The 25,111-nt window shown below is 38.3% G+C and overlaps 1 protein-coding gene and 1 long non-coding RNA gene across 4 annotated transcripts in view; one reads left to right on the top strand and one right to left on the bottom strand.

Annotated features, from left to right (window-relative positions):
* MLLT3 (MLLT3 super elongation complex subunit) overlaps window positions 1-25,111 on the top strand; it is a 105,619-nt gene that overhangs the window by 73,330 nt on the left and 7,178 nt on the right. The window contains exons 6-11 of the mRNA XM_071581193.1: window positions 685-1,293; window positions 14,562-14,640; window positions 16,530-16,674; window positions 17,889-17,988; window positions 20,011-20,082; window positions 21,894-21,965. Coding sequence (XP_071437294.1) covers window positions 685-1,293; window positions 14,562-14,640; window positions 16,530-16,674; window positions 17,889-17,988; window positions 20,011-20,082; window positions 21,894-21,965 — 1,077 coding nt within the window. The remainder of the gene's footprint in view (window positions 1-684; window positions 1,294-14,561; window positions 14,641-16,529; window positions 16,675-17,888; window positions 17,989-20,010; window positions 20,083-21,893; window positions 21,966-25,111) is intronic.
* LOC139684848 (uncharacterized) overlaps window positions 19,929-25,111 on the bottom strand; it is a 53,578-nt gene continuing 48,395 nt past the window's right edge. For all 3 annotated transcript variants that reach the window (XR_011699984.1, XR_011699986.1, XR_011699985.1), the window contains one exon: window positions 19,929-20,972. This is a non-coding gene — a long non-coding RNA (uncharacterized lncRNA). The remainder of the gene's footprint in view (window positions 20,973-25,111) is intronic.

The following is a 25,111-nucleotide window of genomic DNA, read 5'->3' as shown; positions in this document are numbered from 1 at the left end:
AGAAACACTTCTCACCTACAACAGTTGAATGTAAAAAAATGTTATCAAACACTCAGCAGAAACACCAGCAATATATATAAAAAGGAAGCTTTTTTAGTAAAGCATGTTTTCTGTAAAAAGACATTAAACTATTGTTTGTCCAGTCAAATCTTCCATAGCTGGGCTGGACTCAGAGTAGTTATTGTGTATAAGGAAAAAGATCTGGCAAAAGCTGGAGAAAGGATCTTAGTAGTCAGATTTTGGATGAAATATCATCAGGAGCACATGTTTTACTCTGATTGTGTAGTAGTTCTGTTGGCATCTATGGTTCATATTTTCATCTTTACTTATGATTTTTATTTCTGATGGCTAATGGTGATGGTAACCATTTCATAACCTGTCTTTAAGTTCATCTTACAATGTTTCTTAAAAAAACATGTATAATGAGTAAGGTCACAAGTAACTTGTCTTGCAGATGTTGACAAGTAGCGGTGACTATTCATGTTCAACCAGTTTGTAACAGATACTTTGACCAAAATGTTGAGGTTTCTGTCTATTTCTATATAGGTACTTCTGGTTTTGGTTTTTCACCTACAGTTCCAAGTTTTGACTTTGAATCCTATGTCCATATTGAGTCTGCCTTTTGAGTCTTTAAGGGTTCTTTGGGGTTTTTTTTAAATAAAATTTTGCATCTGCTTTTTGCAGGACCCAGCTAGGATTCTGAACACAAATAGCAGCAGCAGCAGCAGTAACAGTTTCTCAAAGACCCACAAATTGTCAAAGGAGCACAAAGAAAAAACTTTTAAAGACTCAAAAGAACATAAAAGTGCCTTCAAAGAACGTTCCAGGGAACATAACAAATCTTCCAAAGAATCCTCTAAGAAACCCAAAGAAAACAAACCACTGAAAGATGAAAAAATAGTTCCTAAGACAGCCTTCAAGGAACCCAAACCCATGTCCAAGGAGCCAAAATCTGAAAACACCCCCATCCTTACCATAACATGTGGACAGCAGCCAGAAAAGAAGACGCTCTCAAAAAGGCCCTCTGTTCTGGACTCTGACGAACCTGTTGCTAAAAAAAGAAAAAAATACAGCTCAGATTCATTATTTAAAAGTTTTTCTAGTGCCCCACCACTGATTCTTACTTGTTCAGCCGACAAAAAACAGACAAAGGATAAATCTCAACTCAAGGTGGGGAGAGTCAAAATTGAAAATGATACACTGGAAGGGAAGACGCCTACTCTGCCACCTTTTGATGATATTGTAGATCCCAGTGATTCTGACATGGAGGAAAACACGTCCTCCAAAGCTGGAGTAAGTAGTTGTTTGGTTTTGCTTAACTTGTGTTGAATATTACCTGTCTGTGGCATTGTGCACCATATTTGTGTTTTCCCTTTCCTTTCTCCTGTCTGCTGTTAGATTGTCCAAACTGAAGGATGTTGATTGAGATGTTCAAACTTGATGCTGTAGTTGAATTCTATTACCTTATCAGGTCAACCTATAGATGTCAATATTACGAAAAATGAGATTATCAGAGATAGTTATAAACAATGCTCTTTTGATTTGCTTTTGAATTTCATGCTTCTTTTGAGAGAAAAGGAATGGATTTAAATGCCTGTATTTCACACTCTTAATCTTTGTTTTGTGATGTTTGAGAATTCAGTAAATCCAGGAAAGGGTTGCAGTTATATTAGAGTTACTTACTATTTTTTCCTAAAAGAGGCAGTTCTTTGAACTATGGCAGTTTTGTGTAGGAGGAGATGTTCCTAGAATCACACTCTGATGAGGAGAATCTATCTTAAGTAGCAGGCTTACCAAGAAGAAAGACTGTTTTTATGCAAATGTGCTTTTCTGAAAATATGTGGGTACTCATTTATTTCAAGCATGATTTGCTTTTAATTATTTGATCATTCTCCTAGTAAACTTTGGTTTTCAGAAGTGTCTTTTATAGACACATAAGTAGAGAGGGAGAGGTGTGGTAGGAGAAGCCTTGTTTGGTGGCATTATTTGTGCTTGTGGATGGAGGTAGTGCACATGATAGAGAGGAATTCTTCCCAGCCCTCCCTGTTCAATTCTCTCATTTTTCTGTTTTCTTGTATGTGCCTCTATTACTGTATACGTCTGTGGTCAGCTGTATAACCTTGATTGCCCTCTCTGGAACAGACAATAAATGCCCTGCCATGGGGATATGTCAGCATTTTGTTTTTACTTCATAGAAACTACCCACAAGGGAGAAGGTAATTTACGTTGGAAGAGACCTTTTAGTGACTGGCTGCTGAGGGCATGCAAAGGCTGTAAAATTCAGAAGGTATGGAATAGGATGGGCTGTGCTTTACAGCATGGCACTGGTGATATGCTGTGACTGGAGTGGCATTCTCATGATGGCTTAGAACTTAACCACTTGGTCTTTAAACCTAAAAATGTACACACTTGCCACCCTAAGTGTGAATTATTTTTTCATGTCTTCAAAAGAAGTGGAATCTTGTTTTTTAATTTATGTTACTTGCTACCTATCCTCAGTATAGCTGGCTATTTAGAATAGATTTTTGTCTTTCCTGTTTATTCAAAAAGGTGCCATGTAGTGGCACATATACTTTTACTTGCAGCAACAATTCTCCGTTTTTTTTCAAAGACAGAGGAATTGAGAGGAACAACTGGAATGTAACTGAAATTTTACAAATGCAGGCTCTACAGAGATGTGTGCTGCAGAGCAACTTGCAAATGATACATGAACAATATGGATGGTGCTAAAATGGATCCCTTTTAATTGCTATGTTTTTCCCTCTTTATTTTCTTGGAACCTCTTGCCCACTAGCAGCATCATCGTGGGTATGCCTTTGTGTTTTTCCCAGGCTGGCACAAATCCACTTCCACTGCTGTTCTTCATCTGTCTGCAGTTGACCTGTAGGACCTGAGGAGTTCCTTAATTCTGTACTAAAGATAAAAAGCAGGTTCAGTGTTTTCTAAGTCTGCAAGCAACTGTTACTGAAGGTGTAAACTACTGGAGTCTGCTCCAAGATAAGCGAGTCCAGCAGGTCTGGCTCTCCTGTATTTTAACACTGACATCCTGGATCATGGAACACACATGGTAGGGCCAGTATAGTCCCCATCTGAAAGGGGGAAAAAGATGTCTGCCACTTTTGGACTGTGCTCCTTCATAAATCAGGTTGAGTATGACACCAGTCAGTGATGGGATGCAATTTAGAAAGTCAACTTAAGAAGAACTATCCAGAAAACACATAGTAATTCCCTTTGATGCCTGTGGATTCACATCGTTATTAGTGCTGTGGGAGAAAGACCCAGACATCCTGGTTAATGAGTGTCTGCAGAATTTCACAGAGTTGTTCCTTCTATGTTGTATTAATTTTAAGCAGGGAACATAACAGAAGACAGCCAAGCAGTGTAGTAGAGGTAATTCTGTATACTGGAAAAAATAGACTGAACTTTTTTCTGTGTCTTGGTAAGTTTCTAAGCATTTCAGGAAAAGGAGTTTATTTTACAGCTGGATCCATGGAAGATATATCCTATAAATATAAACATATTAAGATAAAAACCAAGTGAGAAGCTGCAACATTACATAGAGGAAAACAGATGTGAGTGTGTGATAATTTTTGTATAGCTTTTGCTATCCAGAAAGTTACTTCAGATCTGTTAAGGCTTCATGATACTAACCCATGTAGTTGACTGAAGTTGGGAAGATGCTTCTTCAGTGGCACAATGGTAATCCTGGCATAATGGTAATCTGAAAATTCACTAAAATGTTATTTCTTACTCTGGTACAGTGATAGTGGTGAATATTGTAGCATAGATGAACAAAGAATGTATCATTATATGGGAGTGTATTCAGTAGTAGAGTATCCAGATTTATTCCTACAATGTCTTTAGAAAAGCAAACTCACAATATGCAGTTGAGCAAATTTGGGTTAGATATAATAAATCATGTTACAAATCAATACCTAAAAGAAAATTAAGATACTACAAAAATACAAACTTTGAGTCAAGTGCTTTCTTTTCTAGTGTGAGTTACTTTTAGTTCAAACCTAACACTGTTTGAATTGTTGTAATGAAATTATGAATAACTTTCCTAAGAATTTTGTAGTTTCTTCACTTCATGGAGCAAGGGATGGCCTCATTCTCAGACATACATGTCCTGAAATGGTGAAGGTTCTCTTTATTGGTATTAGCTCATATGCATAACTTTGCATATCAGACATGATAAATTTGTAATGAAAAGTGCAATGTAGGGTTTAGAACTTCATGCAAAACCAAGTGTCTTTACTGTTGCTGATCATACCTGAGATAGTTTTCAGAGTTAGAGGTATCATCAGTTAAAACCTACAAAGGCTGAGTTTGGGATTTTAAAATTAGGATGACATTCTGAGAAGTCCTCATGGTAAAGGACTCTTACAAGCATCATTAAACAGAGGTACTGTTTTGCTGGGTAGGTGCTACAGTATGGCAATGGTGTGATTCCTCTGATTTTTGTGGGTGAGGCCCACGTACAGTTAATTGGGATGGAATGTATCATTATCAATTAACCAACTTGAATTTCAGATAGAAAAGCAGAGTGTGCTCAACCCTTCTCAGCACTGGCATTGTGCTTTACCTAGTTTTTGGGCATTCAGACATGAAATAGTGGCCTTTGTCCTCACGAAGTAGAGGGAGTGGTGGTTTAGCACGCTCTGAGAGAGGTGCATTATTTTTCTCCATGTGATGGAGCATGTCTGCTGTTTTGGTTTGAAACCTTGGCAAAATGCAAGTATTCAGCCACACAACAAAGCTCTTGCCCCCGCCAAGAAAAGGGAGGAAAAAACTCCAAAACTAAAAGTTAAAATGGCAAGATTTTTATATTTTTACACAGAAGATGGAAAATTAAAAGCCAAATGCAATATAATACATACATACAAAGGTAAGAAGAAACAAGAATAACTCCACACCGAGTTGCCCACCCAGTAATGCAGTTTACACTACCCAGACCCACAAAAACACCCCAGAAAACTCTCCCCAAGAAACACCTAGCAGGAGAGCAGAAAACCAGCAATAAAGATGTTTACTTGCCGAACCAAAACAGCTGTGAAGCAGCAGCAGTGCTGTCGCTCTTAGCACAGTGATAGCATGTCCACTCAGCACCCAGCCAGGAAGGAAAAACTGGACTGGGCACTTCTACACCTGCTTTGGTACTGGTTTTGACATCAGATGATACAAAATATCTCTTTGGTTGCTTAAGTCAGGTGATAACCTGTCCCTCCTAATCCACGTAGCACTTCAGTGGCTATTAAACTAGGGCCTACTAGGCCAAAACTACCACACTGCCAAGGGCTAATCTACTCTGTGAGCTGTCCCTTGAGATTCACCTTTCAAAATCAAGACAGGTTATCATGGTGTTCAGGGCATTTCAGAAAGCCAGACTTTGTCCTCTGATGTGCTGTAATCTGTCCTGTTCTGAGCTTCAAATGCCTTTGTAAATTTCAGTGGGAAATAAAGGGAATCACACCCTTGCTTAATGATAAACTTTCTGCCCTTGTTTAATAGCTTTTCTATGTGTGACTTAAAGACTAAGAGCACATAAGGTCATTTCTCTGTGGTCTGTTTGGCATACACTGTAGTGTGCTCCACTGACATATTTATTTTAACTTTGCTTTTTGGTTGACTTTGAGCTGTTGGCAAGTGAAACAAGTGTCCATTTTTCTTCATGCTGCTGTGTTAAGTATTGCTTTTCAAATACATCTGTGGTTTAAGTATGTTGGACTTCAGTAATAATGGTAGACCTCATGTTCAAAAGAGCGTGTGGCCTTTTTTTGCATTGTATCAGCTTCCAAAGCCAGTGGAGAGCAACAGGTATACCCAGAAATCTTGCAGAAAGGCTGAAAAACTATTTTGCTGGCTTTGGTATGAAGCATGCAAAGTAAGGTACAGAGCGAAAGCATGCAGATTTATGTTTTGATTGAGGCATCAGCATCACAGTCCACTTCCAAACTCCAAAGATTTTACTTTTAGATTCAGTTATAGGACATTTTAGTTAGAGAAAACTCCAGCTGTTTGCTTCCTATGTGGAACAGTGCAGCAACATGATAAAAAAAAGGACTTGACCTTGATTTTGCTGCCAGTCTGATCCATAAAATATGAGAAGTTGTTGTAACATTTATGTGAACTGCAAACTGGTGTGTGAGATGGGGAAATAAAGAATTTTGAATCTGAGTGAGGCATTTTCCATGGTTGGAGCTGCCCCTTTTGAGCTGTGAAGCCATTGCAGAAGGGATTCTCAGATACTTCTTGTTTAATTATTACTGGTTTTGCTGAACTGGGTATGGAAGAAAAAATGGTACATGGCTCTTGGTGAAGTTGCTGCAGTAGAAAGATAGATCATACACACCTGTTCAGGTGTTAACAAATGTTCTCAGTGTATCTCCAGTTGCAGTGAACTGAACAGCAATTCTTTGAGTCTGCCATGCATGACAGTGGTTTAGTGGATTTTTTAGAGAGTGTCATGTGTGTCTTTTGGATGAGTTTCTTCTTCTGGTGTGATTATTTTGCACCTGGTGTGTATTGTTTTTTTCCCTTTCTGCCTGTATATGTCACTGCATTAATAATAGTAGCAGCCTTTTGACATGTCAAAACCTATTGAATTGCAAACTGAGCAGAAGCAGATGCTAGCAAAATGCGACAGCTCAGGGGTAAGGAGTTGCCGTTACTAAGAGCAGAGTACACTAGCATGTATTTTGCCTTTGGGAAAAAAGGCCAGCTCCTTAGGAAGGCCTTTACAGAACAATTAAAACATAGTAGTGATCATATAGACCATGCTTTTCTAATTAATTAAGTGGTTGCATGTCCTAAAGCAATCTTAAAGTTGGAATATGTGTACCTTTTTAATATAATCCATCAAATGCCACTTTGAATCTGGCCCATGATCTATTAATTCGACTGTTACAAAAGTGAAAGAACATTTTAAAAACCTCCTGGCCTCATAAAACCTCCAGACCCTCGTTAGGTGAAAAAGCCTGCTTTCTGCCAGGGCTCAGGGCCAAAGTCAGAGCCTTTTCAGGTGATATTTAAACTCAGAAATAACAGTAGTGAGATAGAGCTCCATGTGCCTTTTTCATGTAGTTACCAAGGGGAAAAATCCAGAATATAGATTTGGAGGTTTTTTTGTGAGACTGTGACTCTGTTAAGATCTTTAGTGATGCAGAACAGGGTTAGTAGTGATCATGTCATTGCAGACTGGGCCTTATGAGTTTGCAACCACTCATATTCTTAGAATCTTTACTTTTTCCTGGATAATTTAATCCATTTTTTCTGCTATAGTTTACTTTTAGTTCAGGAGTAAATGCTGCTCTTAAAACCATGCCTGCCACTTCTGATATTGTTAGGCATAGTACTGCTGTGATGAGGTGATAATTTAGTAGTTGCAAATGGGTAAATACTGCACAATCAAAGGTGTTTCCTTCCTTATATGTGCTCAGAGAGAAACAGCAGCTGAAGATAATCAGACTTCCTTGGAGCATGACTGTGCTCTATGGATGTCAGCATCTACTGTAGTGTGGGACCATTTAGTTGCTGTATTTTGCCTATTGTAATCAGGTATTACTATGAAGGGAAAAATGTTTTGCCTTCAGATGCAAAAGCTTAGGTGATTATGAGACTGCTTGGTATGTGGTGAGATGAACTGCTGCTGGATGAAGAAGCAGCAAGACAGGTAGTGATCCTCTTTGGCAGTAAGCATGAATGTTAAACTGAGACACTTTTGTTACTGAGGTGTTTTTGGAAATCATTGGCTTACAAAGATATTAAGGGTTGAGAAATTAAACAGTGGAGAGAAACTGTAGATATGGTTAAATATTCATGTTGCAAAAATAATCTTGTGAGAGTCAGGAAATTTTGCATTCTTGAAGCAAAGGCATAGGTATTGAGAGTGGGTTGTTTTCAGTTTTAGGCAATGTCATATTTTGTCCTCAGAAATAACACCAGTCGTTACTAAGATACTAATACAAGCTTCAGTATATTAGTTTATTTGCAAGTGTTGGCTGCATCTGTTTCGGTGGGGACTACTCATGTGAATTAATTCAAATGTTTACAGAAACGCAATTTTGATTTGGGGGAATATTTTCTGTATTTCAGCCCTAGAAACTTCTTTTGTCCTGCCATGTTGCAGAAAGTGAGGGTTTTAACTGAGTATATGCAGTGTCTTGCCACATAGCAGCAGCCCAGATGGGCTTTCCTCTACTCTTCCAATTAGTCCTCTTCCATCAGTCCAGCTACCCCCAGAGAGCATTGGCTATCATCCACGAGTCAGTGTAGAGGTAAAGCCTTGGCCACTTCTCTCATTCAGTGATGTCCAGGGCCAACTGGATGGCTTTGAGCTCTGCAAATTGACTCAATTTGTCTTCTCTTTCAGTGGCTTCCACCACTTGTCGAGTGGGACTTCAAACAGCTGCTTTCTACTTTCACTTCTTCCCTTTAATGTGGTAGGAACCATCAGTTAAAAGGGCGTAATGTGTTTCTCCTTCAAGTAACTGATTGTATGGTGGAGCTTCCTCAGCCTGATTCACCTGTTCTCCTTCCTTTTCATCTGCCAGACTGAAGTTCCCACCTTCAGCCCAATTTCTTATGATCTCTAGGATCCCAGGGCAATTCGGGTTTCCAGTCTGGGCACACTGTGTGATCAGAGCAATTCACTTACTCCGTGTAGCATTGGTGGCATGATGTGTAGAGGGCACCTTTCCCTTGAGCATCCAGCTCAGCACTGGTAGTTGGGGTGCCAGGAGAAGCTGTATTTCTAGAAGTGCCGGCCACCTCTGAGGCTGCTTGTATCCCCTCATAAGCTGCAAGGGTCTCTTTCTCTATAGGAGCATAGTTGGCTTCAGATCCTCTGTAGCTCCAGCTCCAGAATCTGAGTGGTCGGCCTCAGGTCTCACCAGGCACCTTTTGCCAGAGGCTCCAGGAGGGACCATTATCCCTGGCTGCAGAATAAAGCACCATTTTTCACCTTTGGTTCAGTTCAAACCGGTCCAAGGGCCACAGCCTGTGCAATCTCTTTCTTAATCTGTTTGAAGGCTTGCTGCTGTTTGAGGCCCCAGTGGAAATTGGGGCATTCTCCAGAAACCTATGGTCCCCAGGAAAGCTTGTTTCCTTCTTGCTGGTTGGTGGAGCCATTGCTGTGATCTTGTTGATTTCTGTTGGAATCTGACAATGTCCATCTTGCCACTTCACCCCCAGGAACTGGATCTCTCCAGCAGGTCCCTTGACCTTACTCTTAGATGGCAAAACCAGCAATCTGGATGATTTTCTTTCCTTTTTCAAAAACTTCCTCTGTTGTGTCCCCCCCTACAATGATGTAAGACAATAGAAATTTATTCTGTGGTGTTTTTCTGACAGAGAATCAGCACTGTATAGTCTGTGTATATAATATGCCTGATCTTTTTTGAAAACTACTAGACAAACACATGATATTATCATAGTGTGAATGCTTAGGAACCATACTGTGAGATGCCTCAGAATTATCTATAGAGAGACATGCGTGTAGAGTGTATTGTTGCCAAACATGGCATCTAAAAATCTTTGTTCAGTCCACAGTATCACAGGATGGGCTAAAAGTTATGAAATTTTGAAAAAGAGTCCACAGTATTACAGGGTGGGCTAAAAGTTATGACATTTTGAAAAAGAGTTAAGGGGCTTTGTTTTGTTTTAGAGACTTAAGAAATTTTTAGGGTACAGCATATACTTTTGTATTTTTCTCTGTACAGCTTTTTGCTGAAGACTGAGATTTGCACATAATCATTTAAATTCTAGAAGTTAAGTCTGAGGAAAAAGTAAATACAATGATGCTTGCTATAAAACTGACAAGGCCTACAAAGATCTGTACTAGATCTCTCTGTAGTTTATGGTGAAATTTTGGACTCACCGACTCACCAAGGCTTTCATACCTAGACTGAATGTTCTGGTTTGTATCTAATACCAAAATCAAGGGTTAGGCTTCCTTTCTAAAACCCATTTCTCTCCTTTGCTGGCTTAAAAGAGCTTTGTGTATAGAATATGTAGAGGTAGGGAAAGTTTAAAAATTTGCAAGTCAAACGCTCAGAAAGTCAGTATCTGAGTGTTGTTTGTCAGCCTAATTTGGCCCTTCCACGGTTAAAAGAGTACAGAGGGACAGTTGGCACTTTGCCATCCAAGGGTTTTCATGCCACTGAGATTATAAAAGGAGTAATGGTCTTCAAATGAGTCATTTATTGAGTATATCTTTGTCTTCCATCAGTGGGCCTGACTTTTTTGCCATATAATTCAGAGTTTAAATAGAATACAGAGCTGTTAAATTCCCCATGCTTTGCTGCTTATACTTTGTCAATTCTTTGCAAATATTGATATCTTTTCACACATCCTTGAGGAAATATGGTCTGGATAACACAGTTTTTAGTGCCAGTTTTGAAAAGCCTTCATATAACCCTGTCTTTGCAGTATTACCTATGTGTTGAGAACAGTCGACAGCCTTCCTGGTTGGGGTTGTCTGATGAGAACTTCCATCAGTTTGCCTCTTGCAGTTTGTTAAGGACCGTGTTCCTACACATGTGACCATATACATTTTTAGTTTATTTTATCCTTAGTTTACTGTAGGCATGAAATGCTCTGTTACAAGTAGTTTCAGGTTTATAGAGTTTTCAGTATGTATAGCAATGGATTATTCTGTATGTATAGCCAGACTTTGCAAAGGAAGATTTGGGCAGGGCTCTCCCCACGTGGGTGTGCCCTTCCAGCAGTGGATTTTTCAGGTGAGGCTCAGCGTGCACAGAACTGGCCCCACCGTTTAAGTTCTGAGGTCCATCTGCCACGGCCGAGCGAGCTTGGACAGTGACAGTGAAGTCCTCGGGACTGTCACAGCACCCGGTACTAACCGGGGCTGACCCTGCTGAGCATCCGAGATGTGACGGGATGGGATGGCAGGGAGGCTTGAACTGCCAGGGGATGGTCCCCACTGAGACTTGAACTCAGGTTCTTGGGATTCAGAGTCCAGAGTGCTCTCCTTTACACCACGGGACCACCCATTATTCTGTATAAGAAATAGGAAATAAGTAAACTGACTGATATGAAATGAGATATTGCTATGTAAGCATCCTTTAAAAAGGGTTCAGGGAAAAGGAACAAAACTGTTGTTACCCACATAAAGATGTCTTCTATTCCTTAATGTAAGAATTAATAAGGAGCTTGAAATGATGGGCGTTATGTTTAGGGTCATAGAATTATAGAATATCCTGATTGAACCCACAAGTATCATCGAAGTGCAGCTTCTGGCACGGCACAGGACATCCCCAAGAAGTTGTACGAATTGGGAAAACCATGAAATATTACAGAAACAGTTCTGTTATATCCTGTGTCATAAGCAGGTGAGTTTGCCTGAAAGTTTTTTGCAGCTCAAGAGTGAGTTGTTGCACTACTTGTAAAAATAGACAAGACTTGGAAATTACAGAAGCCAAGTGATTTAGAGCTGGTGGAAAAGGTAGCTTTTCAGGGAAGACTTGAGCCAATGAAAAGTGCCTTTTCTTACTGAACTGTTTCAAATCACAGAATCCTTCAATCAGGCCTAATAAAGAAACCACTTTTTTTTTTTTTTAATGTCTTGTGCATCCATGTGAGAGCACTACAATGAAATAGACTAAGAATGCAATAAATCATATTGGGTCATTGCACTAATTAACACTTTGAGCCCAAACTCTCATTAGCCTGTCTGTATGAAGAGAAAACTGGTAAAACAGGAAAGGCCATTTGAGAGAAGGTCTTTGCTGGTCTTTAGCTTTTCACGTTGAAGGACACCCTTTAGCTAATTTCAGACCCATACAAATAATAAATCAGTGCAGTGATTAGGAAGCTGTGAGTAAGGGCAGAAAGCCCAAGTAAGTGAAGCCATAAGCACCTAAATCCTTGGGATAAGAGCCTGTAAAACTGTCAAAAAGCATTGCTTAAGTGACAAAAGACAGCCTCTCTTAACTAGAGGCATGGGTGCTTTCAACACTGATCCATATTCATATATACGGGCAGCATAATTTTAGTTCCTTCTGAAAAAGTCTTTCCTGCTAATAACATCCATTAATGTTGAAAGCAACTATTTCCTCTGGTTACACTCTCTCCCAGATTTCTTAGTCAAAAAATGTAGATTTCATTTCTTTTGCTTAACAGTTTTAATATTTGTGCTAATCTGTATTTCATGAAATAAATTTTCAGACCGGACTGTTTAAGGAAATAATGTAAATTGTTTCCAAAGTCATTAGAAACCCTTTTTAGAAGTGTATGGATGATCATATGTGTTTTGCTGGAACTTTCTGTGGTTTGATCTTGCTAAAGCAGAGCAAAATTTTTATGAGGAAAATAGCCTATGATTTTATATGTCTTTTTATTCATTACTTCTTGTAGTACTGACTCAATTACTTAACACTGACAGAAAATTCTGATGTGGCGCAGTTTCACTGGTTTTTTCATGCCTTATAATGTGAATGAGACCAGGCCTTTTCCACTTTTTCAATTTAAGTAAACTGGTTCAAAAAGAAAGGAGTGAAGTTTTAGTAGTGACACAGTCTCTGTGCCTGTGTGATTTTTGCTTCCCAGCGTTTTAGCACTTGAAAGAGTATTGTAAGCCAAATACAATAATCTTTTAGTATTTTTTTTAAGGGACAGATGTTACAGAAGTTAAAGTTCATGTTGAAATTAATAAAGGAAAAATACAGTTAATGGAAATTTGCAGAAACCAGTTCTCAGCTAGTAGTTTTGCTGCAAAAAGCAGAAATTGACAGATGCATCAGATGTTGAAGAGTAGCCTGAAGCTGGAAGACTGAACTTAGTTTGCTGATGTAGTTTGAAGTTTGCATGACTCTTACTCTTCATCACTGCAGTGAGTTTCATATGATCATAATTATTTTACTCCAAAAATCTTCTATGTTTTCACAGAAATTCGGGAAGGAAAAAAAAGTTTCTTTTAAAAGTATTTTGGTTTTGCAGGAGTGTCAAGTGATGCTTCAATGTCTTGCTAAAAGTTCGGATGCTGTGAGCCATGCAACAATCTCTCCTAGTACTCACAAGTGGGTTGTGGTGTTGATTGGGTTGGGTTTTCTTGCACCAGGTTGAATCACTTGTGTATAAATGGTATATACCCACACAGGTAGGTACAGAGTTTGCATTTTGACTGTGTGTTTGTGAGAACTGAAGCTGGTGTTGATTTAAGGAGAGCAGATGTTAACAGTGTTTTTCTTGAGCATTCTGTTGCCCAAATAGGCATCTCTCATAGTGAGAAAAGGCAACAAAAGGCAGTAAATCTGGCTGCTCTATTATGAAGGGTAACAATAGATTAATTTATGGAGAAAAAACAACTGTTAAGCTTAGGTAGCCTGTGTGCAGGAAAACTTTTTACAAACTGAATATTACTGCTGTCATTTTTGGGAAACATGTGGTTCTTTCTTGATCATGAGGGATATTGTACTGAGAAGGTGAATTGGAAAATGTTTGTTAGGCTGGACAACACATCACAGTAACATAGTTGTATAAAATTTAAAGTGGTAAGCAGGTTTTCTTTTCAGTACCAGATGTTTAGATGATTACTTGCTAATCTGATTTTCACTGTTCTTATAGTATGGCCACTTTTTTCTTGGTTTATGTTCTCTGTTAACATGCCCTCTGCTCACATACCAGAGCTGCACTTTGTTTCATATATGTCGATGAGTGTGCAAGTATGTATCAACATACATGCACTGCAAGCCATTGAGTCTAAGAAACAGTGAAAAAGTATAGGAAGAAATGGAACCTGGCAGCAGGAAGACTCTGAAGTACTATCCTTGTAAGCTATAAGCACTATGAGAAAAATTATACAGAATTATTAGATTAAGCAGTAAGCCTTTCTCATTAGTTTTAGAGAAAAATTTGCATGTGTATACAACAGTTGAATATTTAGTACTGTTTGTTAAATAATATACACTGAATTGAATAACTGTTTTAAAAATATAGTTCTCTTTTGTAATTGGTAAATTCTAGATTTTGCTTGTAACAAGGCAATCCTTCTGGTGCAATCACTATTACAATCTGCAATCTGCAGGGCTTAAATGCATATAGAAAGTGTTAGGATTAGTAGAAACCTGATAACAACAGAAAAGTTTGTTTTGAATCCCTATCCTCAGATTTATTTTCTAAGGAAGAAGAAAGAAAACTGAGGTTCTGGTAATTAGTGTGATCTGTTCAGGTCTTCTGGGTTTTTTGGTTCTACTAGATCATTGCTAATTTGGAAAATGTTGCATCTACAGGATGACAAGGACAGAGATGTATTACGTCTATTATAAAGTCATTTAGGCTCTTATGTTTTATAGCCATCGAGGCATTGAAAAGTTCTTGTTAGGCTTCAGCAAAGAACATGATGTAGTAGTGTGTATGTGTGGGGAGTGCAATAGCAACTTCCACAATGTTTGCCTCACTGACATCTGAAATAAAGATCTTTTGAGTATTATTCTGTTCCACAGTTCCTTTTCTTGAGAGAACAATTTAGGCAGTAACTAACATTAAGAGTTTTAGGCAAAAAAGTGTTTCTTAATATGTTATTTCTTTTCTTTTTTTTAAAGTCTGAACAGCCCAGTCCTGCCAGTTCCAGCACCAGTTCCAGTTCCAGTTTTACACCATCTCAAAACAGCAGACAGCAAGGTACTAATACAGGAAAAAATTTGAAAAGAATGTGTGAAATGGAGGGTCCAATAAAAACAGAACTGGTGGCATCTCATTACTGCTTTTCTTCTGCCTTTCACTGCCTGAACTGGCTATGGTTTTGATTTAGGGTCTTTTCCTCAGATTGTTTTCAGATGTGGCTGCTCAGGTGTTTTCAGAAGGGCAAAATAAAAGAGGAGAAACTGTATATTTGAGAAAAAGGTGGGAGAGTTGTTTGTTTTAAGGACTGAATACATACCAGTCACTTAATAGATGGTGAACTCAAAAGGGCTTCTGTTTCTGAGTTGTCTTTCTGCAGGATTAGCTAGTATGGTGCCTGACTCCATCTGAAGCCCTGGAAGTGTGTGGCTAGCCATGGGAAGCCCATGGAAAATCATGGACGGGTGGTGGTATGTGGACCCTTTCAAAGGGCCATAATCTTTCCATACTATTTGAAAGTAAGAGCATACAGTATTTACTTTAGATACATGGCAGAGAAAGATGATAGTTTAAGTTCGCATTTTGATTTTCTGGCTAATAATTTTAGTTTACTTAGAACTCAATAAAGAATGCATCTTTCTTCCTGGAGACCTTACCAAGGCATGTTTCCTGTAAATAAGTTGAGGTCCATTCTGCATGATCTGTTAAACTACTTAGTTCCTGCTTAGTTCTTTCCCTGGATTTATAAGACTGTAGAGCTGATACATTCCTAATGAGTTTTTGTTTCGTTCTTTGGATAGGAAGCATTAAAAAAGCAGCCTTTGACTAAACAAAATTGTGTTTTGTTTTATTCATTTATATTCCTCAGTGGTAGACTTGATTTAAGGTTATGACAATACATTAGTTCTTCAGGCAGACTGTTTTTAAATAGGTCAATGCATGACACTTATCTGTCCCACTGCCTTTCTGTAGGTGACTGGTATGGATTTTCTAACATTTTCTCCAGTGTTACTCCACATGAAAGAAAGCAAGAGCTGAAGTGAACGGGGTTGATGACTGGCTTCTGGCATTTGATTTTTCCCTAGGGATAAACAGATATTCTTCCTGCTGAAGCCACATTTTTGTTCTTCCCTCTTCTAATATGCTTTTGTCCATTGTTATTTTAAGCAGTTGTAGTTTTTCATTTTGCAGATCTATTAATTTCTGTAGCTGTCTCTTACACCAAAATAGAGTAACAAATTAAACAAAACCCAAACTGAATTTAAGGCAGTTTTGTGAGCAACTCAAGCTTTGTATCACTTGTTAATCCAGGAAAAGTGAGAACATGGTGTTGAGTGGGATTGATGGACTTCGTACGTACCAACGTAGGCCAAGTACTTACTGATCTTGAAATTAGTCCTGAAATAATGGGAATAGTTAGTTAAATGTATAAAACCCAAGAAGACAAAGACTGCCTTGGCTACTAAGAGTTAGTCAAAATGATTTGTTAGACCCAACTTCTCAATGCATGGATTAATCAAACAAATGTACCATTACTGATCAATATGACCCTGTAGGTCTTTACTTTCATTTAATACCCTTTGAGAAAGCAAATCCCCAGGAATGCAAAAGAGGCATGCTTCTACCAATAATACAGTAAGAATCCATTTCTCCTGTCATGACAGTATTTTACTTACTTCAGCTATGGTCTGGGGTGATGCAAATAGTTCAAACACCTGAATATAAGTCTGTTGAAGCTGATGGAGTTGCTCATTTGAGTAAATGATTCGTGGATATGTCCCTGCAGCGTAAGCCCCCCATGCATTACTTCATATGCGTAATGTTTAAGACTCTCCCCGCTCAATACTGGGGGGCGGGGGGGAGGAGGGGTAGTTTTCAAAGCTGAGCGAATTGCCCGAAACACTCAAAAGTGAACTTCATGGTGCACTTTATTGTCTCTGTTGTTTCAGGTCCCTTGAGGTCTATAATGAAAGATCTGCATTCAGATGATAATGAAGGTGAATCAGATGAAGCAGATGAGAAGGACAATGATTCTGAGTTGGAACAACCTGTAAATACACGAGGAGGAAGCAGAGGAGGAAGCAGGAGTCGCAGGTGAGTGTCCTGTATTACAAGTAGCCTGGTAGACAAGATGTGTAGCGCTTCTTAGTAAGGAGGTGAGGTCTAACACTCTCAAAGATTGCTGAGTAGCAAATATGCAGAAAATTCAGACTTTTGTTAAAGCAGTTTTAGTTTCTAAAAACTACCAAAATGAGTCATTCCTGATAGGACCTTTTCTATATTAATCATGTGGTTATGATGATTCTTATTCATTTGACTTTACTTGATTTCACGCGATTGTGACTTGAGAGGAGAAGTCATAATTACTTTCTAGTATAAATGAGGCAAAATTAAGTCCTTCAATTGTCAGGTGAGCTATTCTGTACAAAGTTTCATTTTTAAGACCTCTCTGCTTACTGGTTTCAGATTAGGTTGTTAAATTGGGTCTGAATCAATGAAATTTGAATTTCAAGTAATTTCTGCACTGCCTGAAGTAGATAATGTGTAAAAGTGCATCAGAAGATGAAGCAAGCCTCTGTCACAGAAATTAATTTTTTAGAAAAAGCTTCTGCATCCTAGCTGCAACCGTCAGAGGACTTTCCAAGAATTGTCTGGTTTTCACCACCTTGAAGGTCCATCCAAATGGTATTGAAGGTTATGGAAAGTCTGAAACAGTCTCTCTTAAACACTTTTCATATTAGGTCCCTTATCTGATTCAGAGGGATTTGCTGTTAGTGCACAGCACCTGAGTGCCAGTGTCAGCTACTGTTTAAATGGGAAGGTAATAGGAAAACTTTAATGAATGTCAGCTGTTTCCTTGGTGTACTTTAGCACATGGAATCAAGGAGAAAAAGACCAAGATGGCTAGCAGTTTGAGACCTTGTTGTTCCAGTAGATACTGGAAGAGCAGAAGAGTATCTCTAAAACCCACTTGCCTTCCTTCACATGGCTGTGAACCAAGATAGGGACTCTCTCTGTTGGGAGCAGCAGTTTAATGTTGTAGCTGTCCAACCATTTTTTTAACATTAGCTGCTGTTAACTCGGCACTTTTATCTCAGTAAGTGGAGGCAGGCAAGCCTCCTTCTCTGTGCTACAGCTTTTTACAGAGTGCAGCTCTGCTCAGATGCCTCTCTTCCACATGACCTTGATTGACGGTGGCTTGCTTAGCAAGAGCTAGTCATGAGTCCTACCTCAAAATACAAGCTTGTTTCACCCCTATTGACAACCCTTTGTCTGCAGGTGTAATGCTTTGTCTCTTTTTTCTGTAGAGTTGGTCTGAGTGATGGCAGCGATAGTGACAGCAGTTCAGCTTCCTCATCACTACATCATGAACCAGCACCACCTTTACTGAAAGCCAGCAACAGCCAGGTAAAGTCAGAATTCATAAATGCAGTTGGGGTTTGTATTAGCAGTACACAAAGTGCACGTAAAACTCAGGACTTTATTAATTCATCTCCTGCCCTCTCCCCTATCAGTGTTTATCTAGAAGATACATTATTTTTGACTCCACTAGAAGACACATTTGCTTTTACTTCACATCAGAGTACTTGTTCCAGATTTATAAGAGCTAACAGAGTTGCTTTTGAGGTAGGAACATAAAGTTGTTGTTTTTCAGTGAAAAGAATTAAATTACATGGAGTTACAAAATACTTCAGGGATGAATGAGAATTAGAGTTTGGGAGTTACTTCACCCTCAGTGACCACAAAATAAAGTCAGGCCCTCTAAATATAAAAATTAAACATAAAAGCTTACATTCTTTATAAAACAAAATACACTTTTTGTCAGTTATTATAAGCATCCATAACTAATTTCCAGTGTCAATTGTATCATACACAAAGCAGTCATGACTCTTACTGGCAATAAATGGCTGCTTACAGTTTTGATGTATTTAGAATAGAGTCTACAAGTATTAACAAAAGTTTGTGATTTAGATGGTGAGTTTCATGGATGAATCTTTTCTGTATTTCTTAGGTTAACTGCTTTAATTACCTAAACAGAGTGCTTAAGATGTTAGATTTTAACTACACATCAAAAGCACTGTAAGGAAGCAAGTTTTTCAAATGTACTCTGTTCTTGCTAAGGTTGTATTTGAAACAAAGAATTGCCATCCTGTAAAAGCAGTAAAAGCATCTACAAGGTACTGGATCCATGACTAGAGGTCTGGGTTTTCTTTTGCAAACAAGACTTTTCTTCAACTGGCCTACACAGCAGTAACCCCAGGATGTGTTGAATAGAAGAACCGGGATTTTTCTTCACAGATGTATGTTTTGATTTCTGGCCATGCATCACTCTTGGCTAAATAACTCTTTATGTAAGGTTGACTCAGATCTTCAGTGACTCTCTCCCTATAGGGAAATAGCTGCCTGCTAACTGTATTCTGGGGAGCATGTATGTAATTTATACCTAGGGAAGTAGAAATGAGAGGGAACTTGGGGGAAACGGTCAGTGAAACTTCTAGAAGACTTGTTTTTTGCAGGCTGTTTCTTGTTTTGATTTCTGAGTTTTGTCCTGTGTTATGACTTTTCAGTGTGGTTTTGGAGTTAATCATGCTAGTGATGTTAGTCTCACGATAAAATGTGAAACATAATCTCCCATAATTGGTGATTATTTAGTTTTCTTTGATGTTCTTCAGAAGGACTGGTTATATTACAGGTTATGAATAACATGGTGGGGTTTTTCTAACTTCAAAAAATATGTGTTCTGTGTGAAAAAAAATGGAAGAAAAATGAACAATTCTTTCTTCCCCAAATATTCCTCCCCTTAGTCCTGAAAGTTTCATTTTACGCATGGTGTCTTGCTGCTTACAGACATGCTCTTCTTAACTGTGGTTCAGTAGCAGATGAAGCATTCTAGGTTTGTATATGTGATAGTAAATGGATTTGTATGGCATTGAAGGAAGGGTACTATATAAGTACTAATGAGATTAATCTCAATTACTTTTTCTTTCCAGTTACAACTCATGCTGTCACTTCAAAGATTAATTCAAAATCTCTGTTGTCAAAGAAACGAGATAGCATTGGAAAAAAACAGGAAAAATACACTGCTTGTTTGATATTTCAAAGGCACTGGGGAGACCCTTATTTTGTGTCTGCAAAATCAGACTACTTATCCTACTGGCATGCAAAAGATAGAAAAAAAATGTTGGGAAAGGTTTAAATGACATGAAATTAATTATTTTAAGGATTAACAATGGTATTGTCACCTCCTTCCAGCAGCTCAGCATTTTCTGTTATAAACTACTTCTTATTCTGAAAAATCTGAGTTAATATGGATTAAAGAATGGAAAAGCTCAGTTTTGAGTCTGTATTATTAACCAACAGCAGAATTTTACATATGTAATTGTATCCAATGATACATTTAATTTTTACAGGATTTTCTTTCTTTTCCAGATTTTAGAAGTGAAAAGTCCAATAAAGCATAACAAATCTGATAAACAGATAAAGAATGGGGATTGTGATAAGGTAAATACAAATGAGGTAACAATAAACTGCTTCAGAATATGATACCAACCTATTTACTGAACACCAACCTTTATTACAAAATGAAAATCTAAGTACGTCTTGACTTTGTGATCTTTTAGGTGCAGATCTTTCTCCCTGTTTTTTCTGTAATTCTTTCTTCTTCTGCCATATTTTGAATTTTTTTTTCCTTCTTTTCAGTACATGTGGTGATGTGGTAAATGTCACCATTTGGGAATCTCCCATCTATTATTTCTTGTGTACTCTCCACGATGAGTTTGTGTTGTGCTTCATGGAAGAAGAGATAATTTTTGTAGATGAGAATTCACGGACTTATTCCTAGCCAATGTATCGACCAACTAGAAAAAAAACAAACCCACCATATATTTTCCAGAATCCTTTCAGAATCCTAACTGTGTTAGGAAGTGACAGTGTGATTTAGCATGTTAACTAGAATAATATGAAGCAACGCCTACCATTTAACACTGAGAAAGACAGTTATGTTTAAAATCGTGTCAACTGGCTGTGGGCAAGAGCTCTAAGTCCTCTTGAGTGAATGTAACACAATTGCCCAGTGTGGACAAGTTCCTCTGAAGGTTTATGTATTACTGGTATTAGCATAGACATTGTGATAACATGAGGCAAGAGATGAAAGTTGCAGTATCTGTAGCTAGATTTTTAGTGCTCTGATCCATATGCTTTTCAGTTTCTTAAGTTGGATACTTAAAAGAAAAAAAATGTGTTGATGGCTCAGGCTGAAGAAGAAAGTTGATAACTGGATGAAGAGATGGGATGCAGACATGAGACCTGTGTGTGACATCCCAGGAAGGAAGCAGTGAAATTTACCATTGGATTAATCTTGCTTAATCTTCCTCCCCTTCTTGTCCTTTATCCTGTTGAGACAAAAAAAAATTAATTTCATAGCTTTAGAGAAAAAGAGGATGGGGTTGTGATCTGGATTTTGTTTTTAGGTGAAAAGGTGGGAGATATTTCAAAGGTGCTGTTTCAACATCTGCAGCCTCTTGATGCTTTTTGGCACAGCTGAGATATAGAGGTTATCGTCTAGAGCAAACAACCACTTATTAATATTTTCATCAGCATGAAATATCAAAACCTCAAAAACTTGTATTTGGGTTGTATTAAACTAGAGAAAGCCAGACTACTAAATAAGAAAATACAACTCAAGGAAGAGTTTGGTCTCACCTTGAGTAGTTTTTGCAGATTTGGGTGCCACAGTATAAGAAGGATCTAAAGGTATTAGAAAGCATCCAAAGGAGAACAACGAAAATGGTGAAAGCCTTGAGGGGAAGCTGTATGAGGAGCAGCTGAAGGCACTTGGTGTGTTCAGCCTGAAAAAGACACTAAGGAAAGACCTCATTGCAGTCTACAGCTTCCTTATGTGGAGAAGTGTGGGGGTAGGCACTGATCTCTTCTCTGTGGTGACCAGTGACAGCACCCGAGGGAATGGCCTGAAGTTGTGTCAGGGGAAGTTTTGATTGGGTGTTAGGAAAAGGTTCTACACCCAGAGGGTGGTTGGAGACTGGAATAGGCTCTGCAGGGAAGTGATCACATCCCCAAGCCTGACAGAGTTCAAGGAGCATTTGGATGATACTCAGGCACATGAGATGGTTCTGTGCAGGGCTAAGGGTTGGACTCAAGGATCCTTGTCAGTCCCTTCCGACTCAGGGTGTCCTGTGATTGTAAGATATAAAATAAAATCTCAATTTTTATTGTTTTTGAAGACATCTTAAGTTTATAAAATGCAAAGCTGTGACTTAATTAACAAGTTGTTTATGGGGGGGATTTGTTTCTAGGCATATCTCGATGAACTAGTAGAACTCCACAGAAGATTAATGACACTGAGAGAGAGACATATACTGCAGCAGGTGAGGAGCACTCATGCGATATGTGCTCATTAAAACCGTGAAGTCACATTTGGTTTTTTGCCTTCATCTAAACCTCTCTAATTAGCTCAATAACTTTCAAGCCTCTATAATCCATAAAAGTTTACACATATTTTAAATTGTGTTGTCACACTAAATGACAAAATTTTAAAAAATGCCTCTCTGAGCTAAATTTTTCAGCAATTTATTGTTATATTTCTTAACATACCGTATTAATAATTGTTAAAACAGGATGGAAGAATGGATACAACTGCATGTGCACCATGACTTTAAAATCTTGTTGCTTTTTTCCTGAAAATGACCAGCCTTTTCTTAGAAATAATTGAAGTGATTTTTTTCTATGGTCAGCAGAAAACATGGAATTCAAAGCAAAATCCACTTTGAGGAAGAACATAATATATTTATTGAATCTTCTTTATTGAAGTCATGGAACAAGTGAAATAGGAAAATGTGCAAACCAGGAAGACTGCAAATTTGTTGAAAGCTTAAGCAATACTAAGAATAAAGAAAGGATTCTTGGTTTTGGGTGCCATTTTCAGGTACTATTGGATTACAAATTGTGAAGATTGAACAATAAACACTGTCAACCAAGCAAATGTAATTGAAGCACAGATTGTTATATTTTTTTTAGCAGGTGCCAGTTGTGGAGATGCTGTAAAGGGAAAGTTTTACCACTGCTAAATGATTGCAATCATGTGCCAAATTTGTCAACCGAGTGCGTTAGCAGTATTTTGCAAGTCCAACCATTAATCTGTTTATTAGTTCAATCTCAATATTGTGAGTAAAGATGAGAAAACTATTGAGACGTCAGTGAAAAGGAAGACCTTGGTTAAGGATATTCTTAATTGAAGATGAATTCAGATAGTTTTGTCAGCTCTCTCTTTTGTTACAAAACACAGTGATGCATATCGGTTATCTACACTGAGAAATTGTTCAGGAGGCTGAAAGGTAGGAATTGCAGCACCCTGTCCACTCAAATTATTCATAATTCTGAAGAAGTTCACACTAAAATTGAATCTGAAAAAGGCACTGCATCATGAATTCACATGTAGCTTTACTTCCTAAGCATTCACTTCCCCAGTTATCTAAGGCATAGCTTCCAAATGGTATTGCTTCTGGTAGGCTTCTGTACCCAGTATTATGCTGTTACCAGCTGTTGGTACAGGACTGAGCAACTCTTCCAGCCCGTGGAGTCCAACCATAAACCCAGCTTTGGCTCAGTCTGTGTCGGCAGCCTGCAGAGCACAGGGCTTAGGTGACTACATGTGGAACTTTGAAAAAGAAAGTCAATTTCAAAATCTTTTATGCAAAGCACACATCAAAACAAGCAAGAAGCATTTTTTTTTCCACATGAGGGTGGTCTAGAAGTGGAATAGATGGTCCTGGAGAGACTGTGCTCCATTCTTGGAGCTTTTAAAATCCAGCAGCCAGATCTGACTCCACAACTGAGGCTGCTCTAGGCGGAGGCCGGAATGTGCAAAATCCATTTAAACTAGAATACTTACTAAGAATTTTTTCCAAGCAAATGAGATGATTCTTTCTCATGTAGTAGCATTTATTTGGTGGGGAAGAAGTATTTACCTTTGTGGCTGGGGGGCCAGGACAAAACCAAGACACTTTGTTAGAAAAATGATGGGTTTGCCTACTAAATTTTCATTCTGATGTTAGTATTAGAATATGCTTTTTGAGAAGTTACTAATACAAGAATGAACTCTGAAAAGAAACATAACTGAGACAGAAATTTAGAGTATCCTATTCTGAGTAAATTACAATATGAAAATGAGAAAGAACAGTATATTCTTGTGCATTTAAAACTAGATTTCTTTTCCTCTGGAAAGTATTTATCAAATCAGAGAAAGCATTCTTTCATGAACTTTGCCTCACAGCTTGCATTAAGAGTGAGGCATTTTAATTCATTAAGAGTCAGTAATTCTAATACTGTAATCCATGATTACATATATATTATTACTCATACTGTCAAAGGTGGATGTAGAATTAATGTTCCCTTGTGTCCTAGCGGGGAGTTGTTCTTGCAGATTGTTTCCCTTGGTTCAGAGTATATGCAAACTCTCAATACAGGTCCAGTAAAGCTGGATTTATGGCCAGACTCTGCAGGCTGGGAGAGGGACTTAGTTCTGTACCAACAGCTGGTTAACAGCATAATATTGGCTACAGAGGCCTGCCAGAAATCAGTGGAAGAGCCAAGATACCAGTTAGCCAGTCTGCACTAGCAAATAGTCTATGCTGCTATAAAAAAATACCGCTTATTTTTAAAACCTTTAATCCTTTAATAGTCTACAATCATCAATTCCTATGATTTTATCAGTTTGTAAGAATATCTTCACAATAGGGAATGGATAACTTGCAGAGAATCAGGGCTTCTCTGCATATAAACTGTCATCCTGTCTTAAATGTCCTTACTACTTTGCAGCTATGTAGGTAATGTTAAATAGTTCCAGAGTGCACAGAAGGTACAGAGCTGAGAAAATTTTTAGGAATGAATGTAAAACTTCTAGACCAAGAAATACAAGTATGTAGAGACTATAGGAAGTACAAAGATCAGGAGTGCAGGGGGCAAAACTGCAGAAAGCAGTAATGGTTGCTGCATAAGAGGGACTGACTGCAAAAATAAGAAACAGAAAATTGCAGACAGCTGCAAGAGTTTTAAAGGTGGTGATGTTGTCAAAGTGGAATGGTGGCAGAGTCGTGAGTTACTCCATGATGGTTGTCATTTCTTTAGTTTATGTTAGGATGTGTAGTAGTCTCTTGCACATGTCAAAGTCTGCTACTCACAGACTTTGAGAGAACTTTTAGAGAAGGGTCTTGCTAAAACATAAGGCAATTGATCATGTGAAAAACACATGAAACTTAAGCTGAAGGACATGAAGATGACTTTTTTTTCAATCTCAGTTGTTACCAAGTCTGTAGGCATGATAACACACAGGAATGCAGCCAACTTGGAAATATATATTTGAGAATGTGGCTCTTTTCCAAGAGAAGCATTTCTCTTTGGGGCACTTAGTTAAAGGAAGCTGAGAAAGGAAGAAGGCAAGGAGAGTTGTGGTACTGCACTTCAATGCCTAGAGTCATAGCAAAATAATTCTGATATAAAGCACTACTTACAGATA

The sequence above is a fragment of the Pithys albifrons genome, chromosome Z (assembly GCF_047495875.1).
Source record: "Pithys albifrons albifrons isolate INPA30051 chromosome Z, PitAlb_v1, whole genome shotgun sequence".
Classification (NCBI taxonomy): Eukaryota; Metazoa; Chordata; class Aves; order Passeriformes; family Thamnophilidae; genus Pithys; species Pithys albifrons.
The sequence above is the reverse complement of the archived record's forward strand: the minus strand, read 5'-3'. Positions and strand labels throughout refer to the sequence as shown.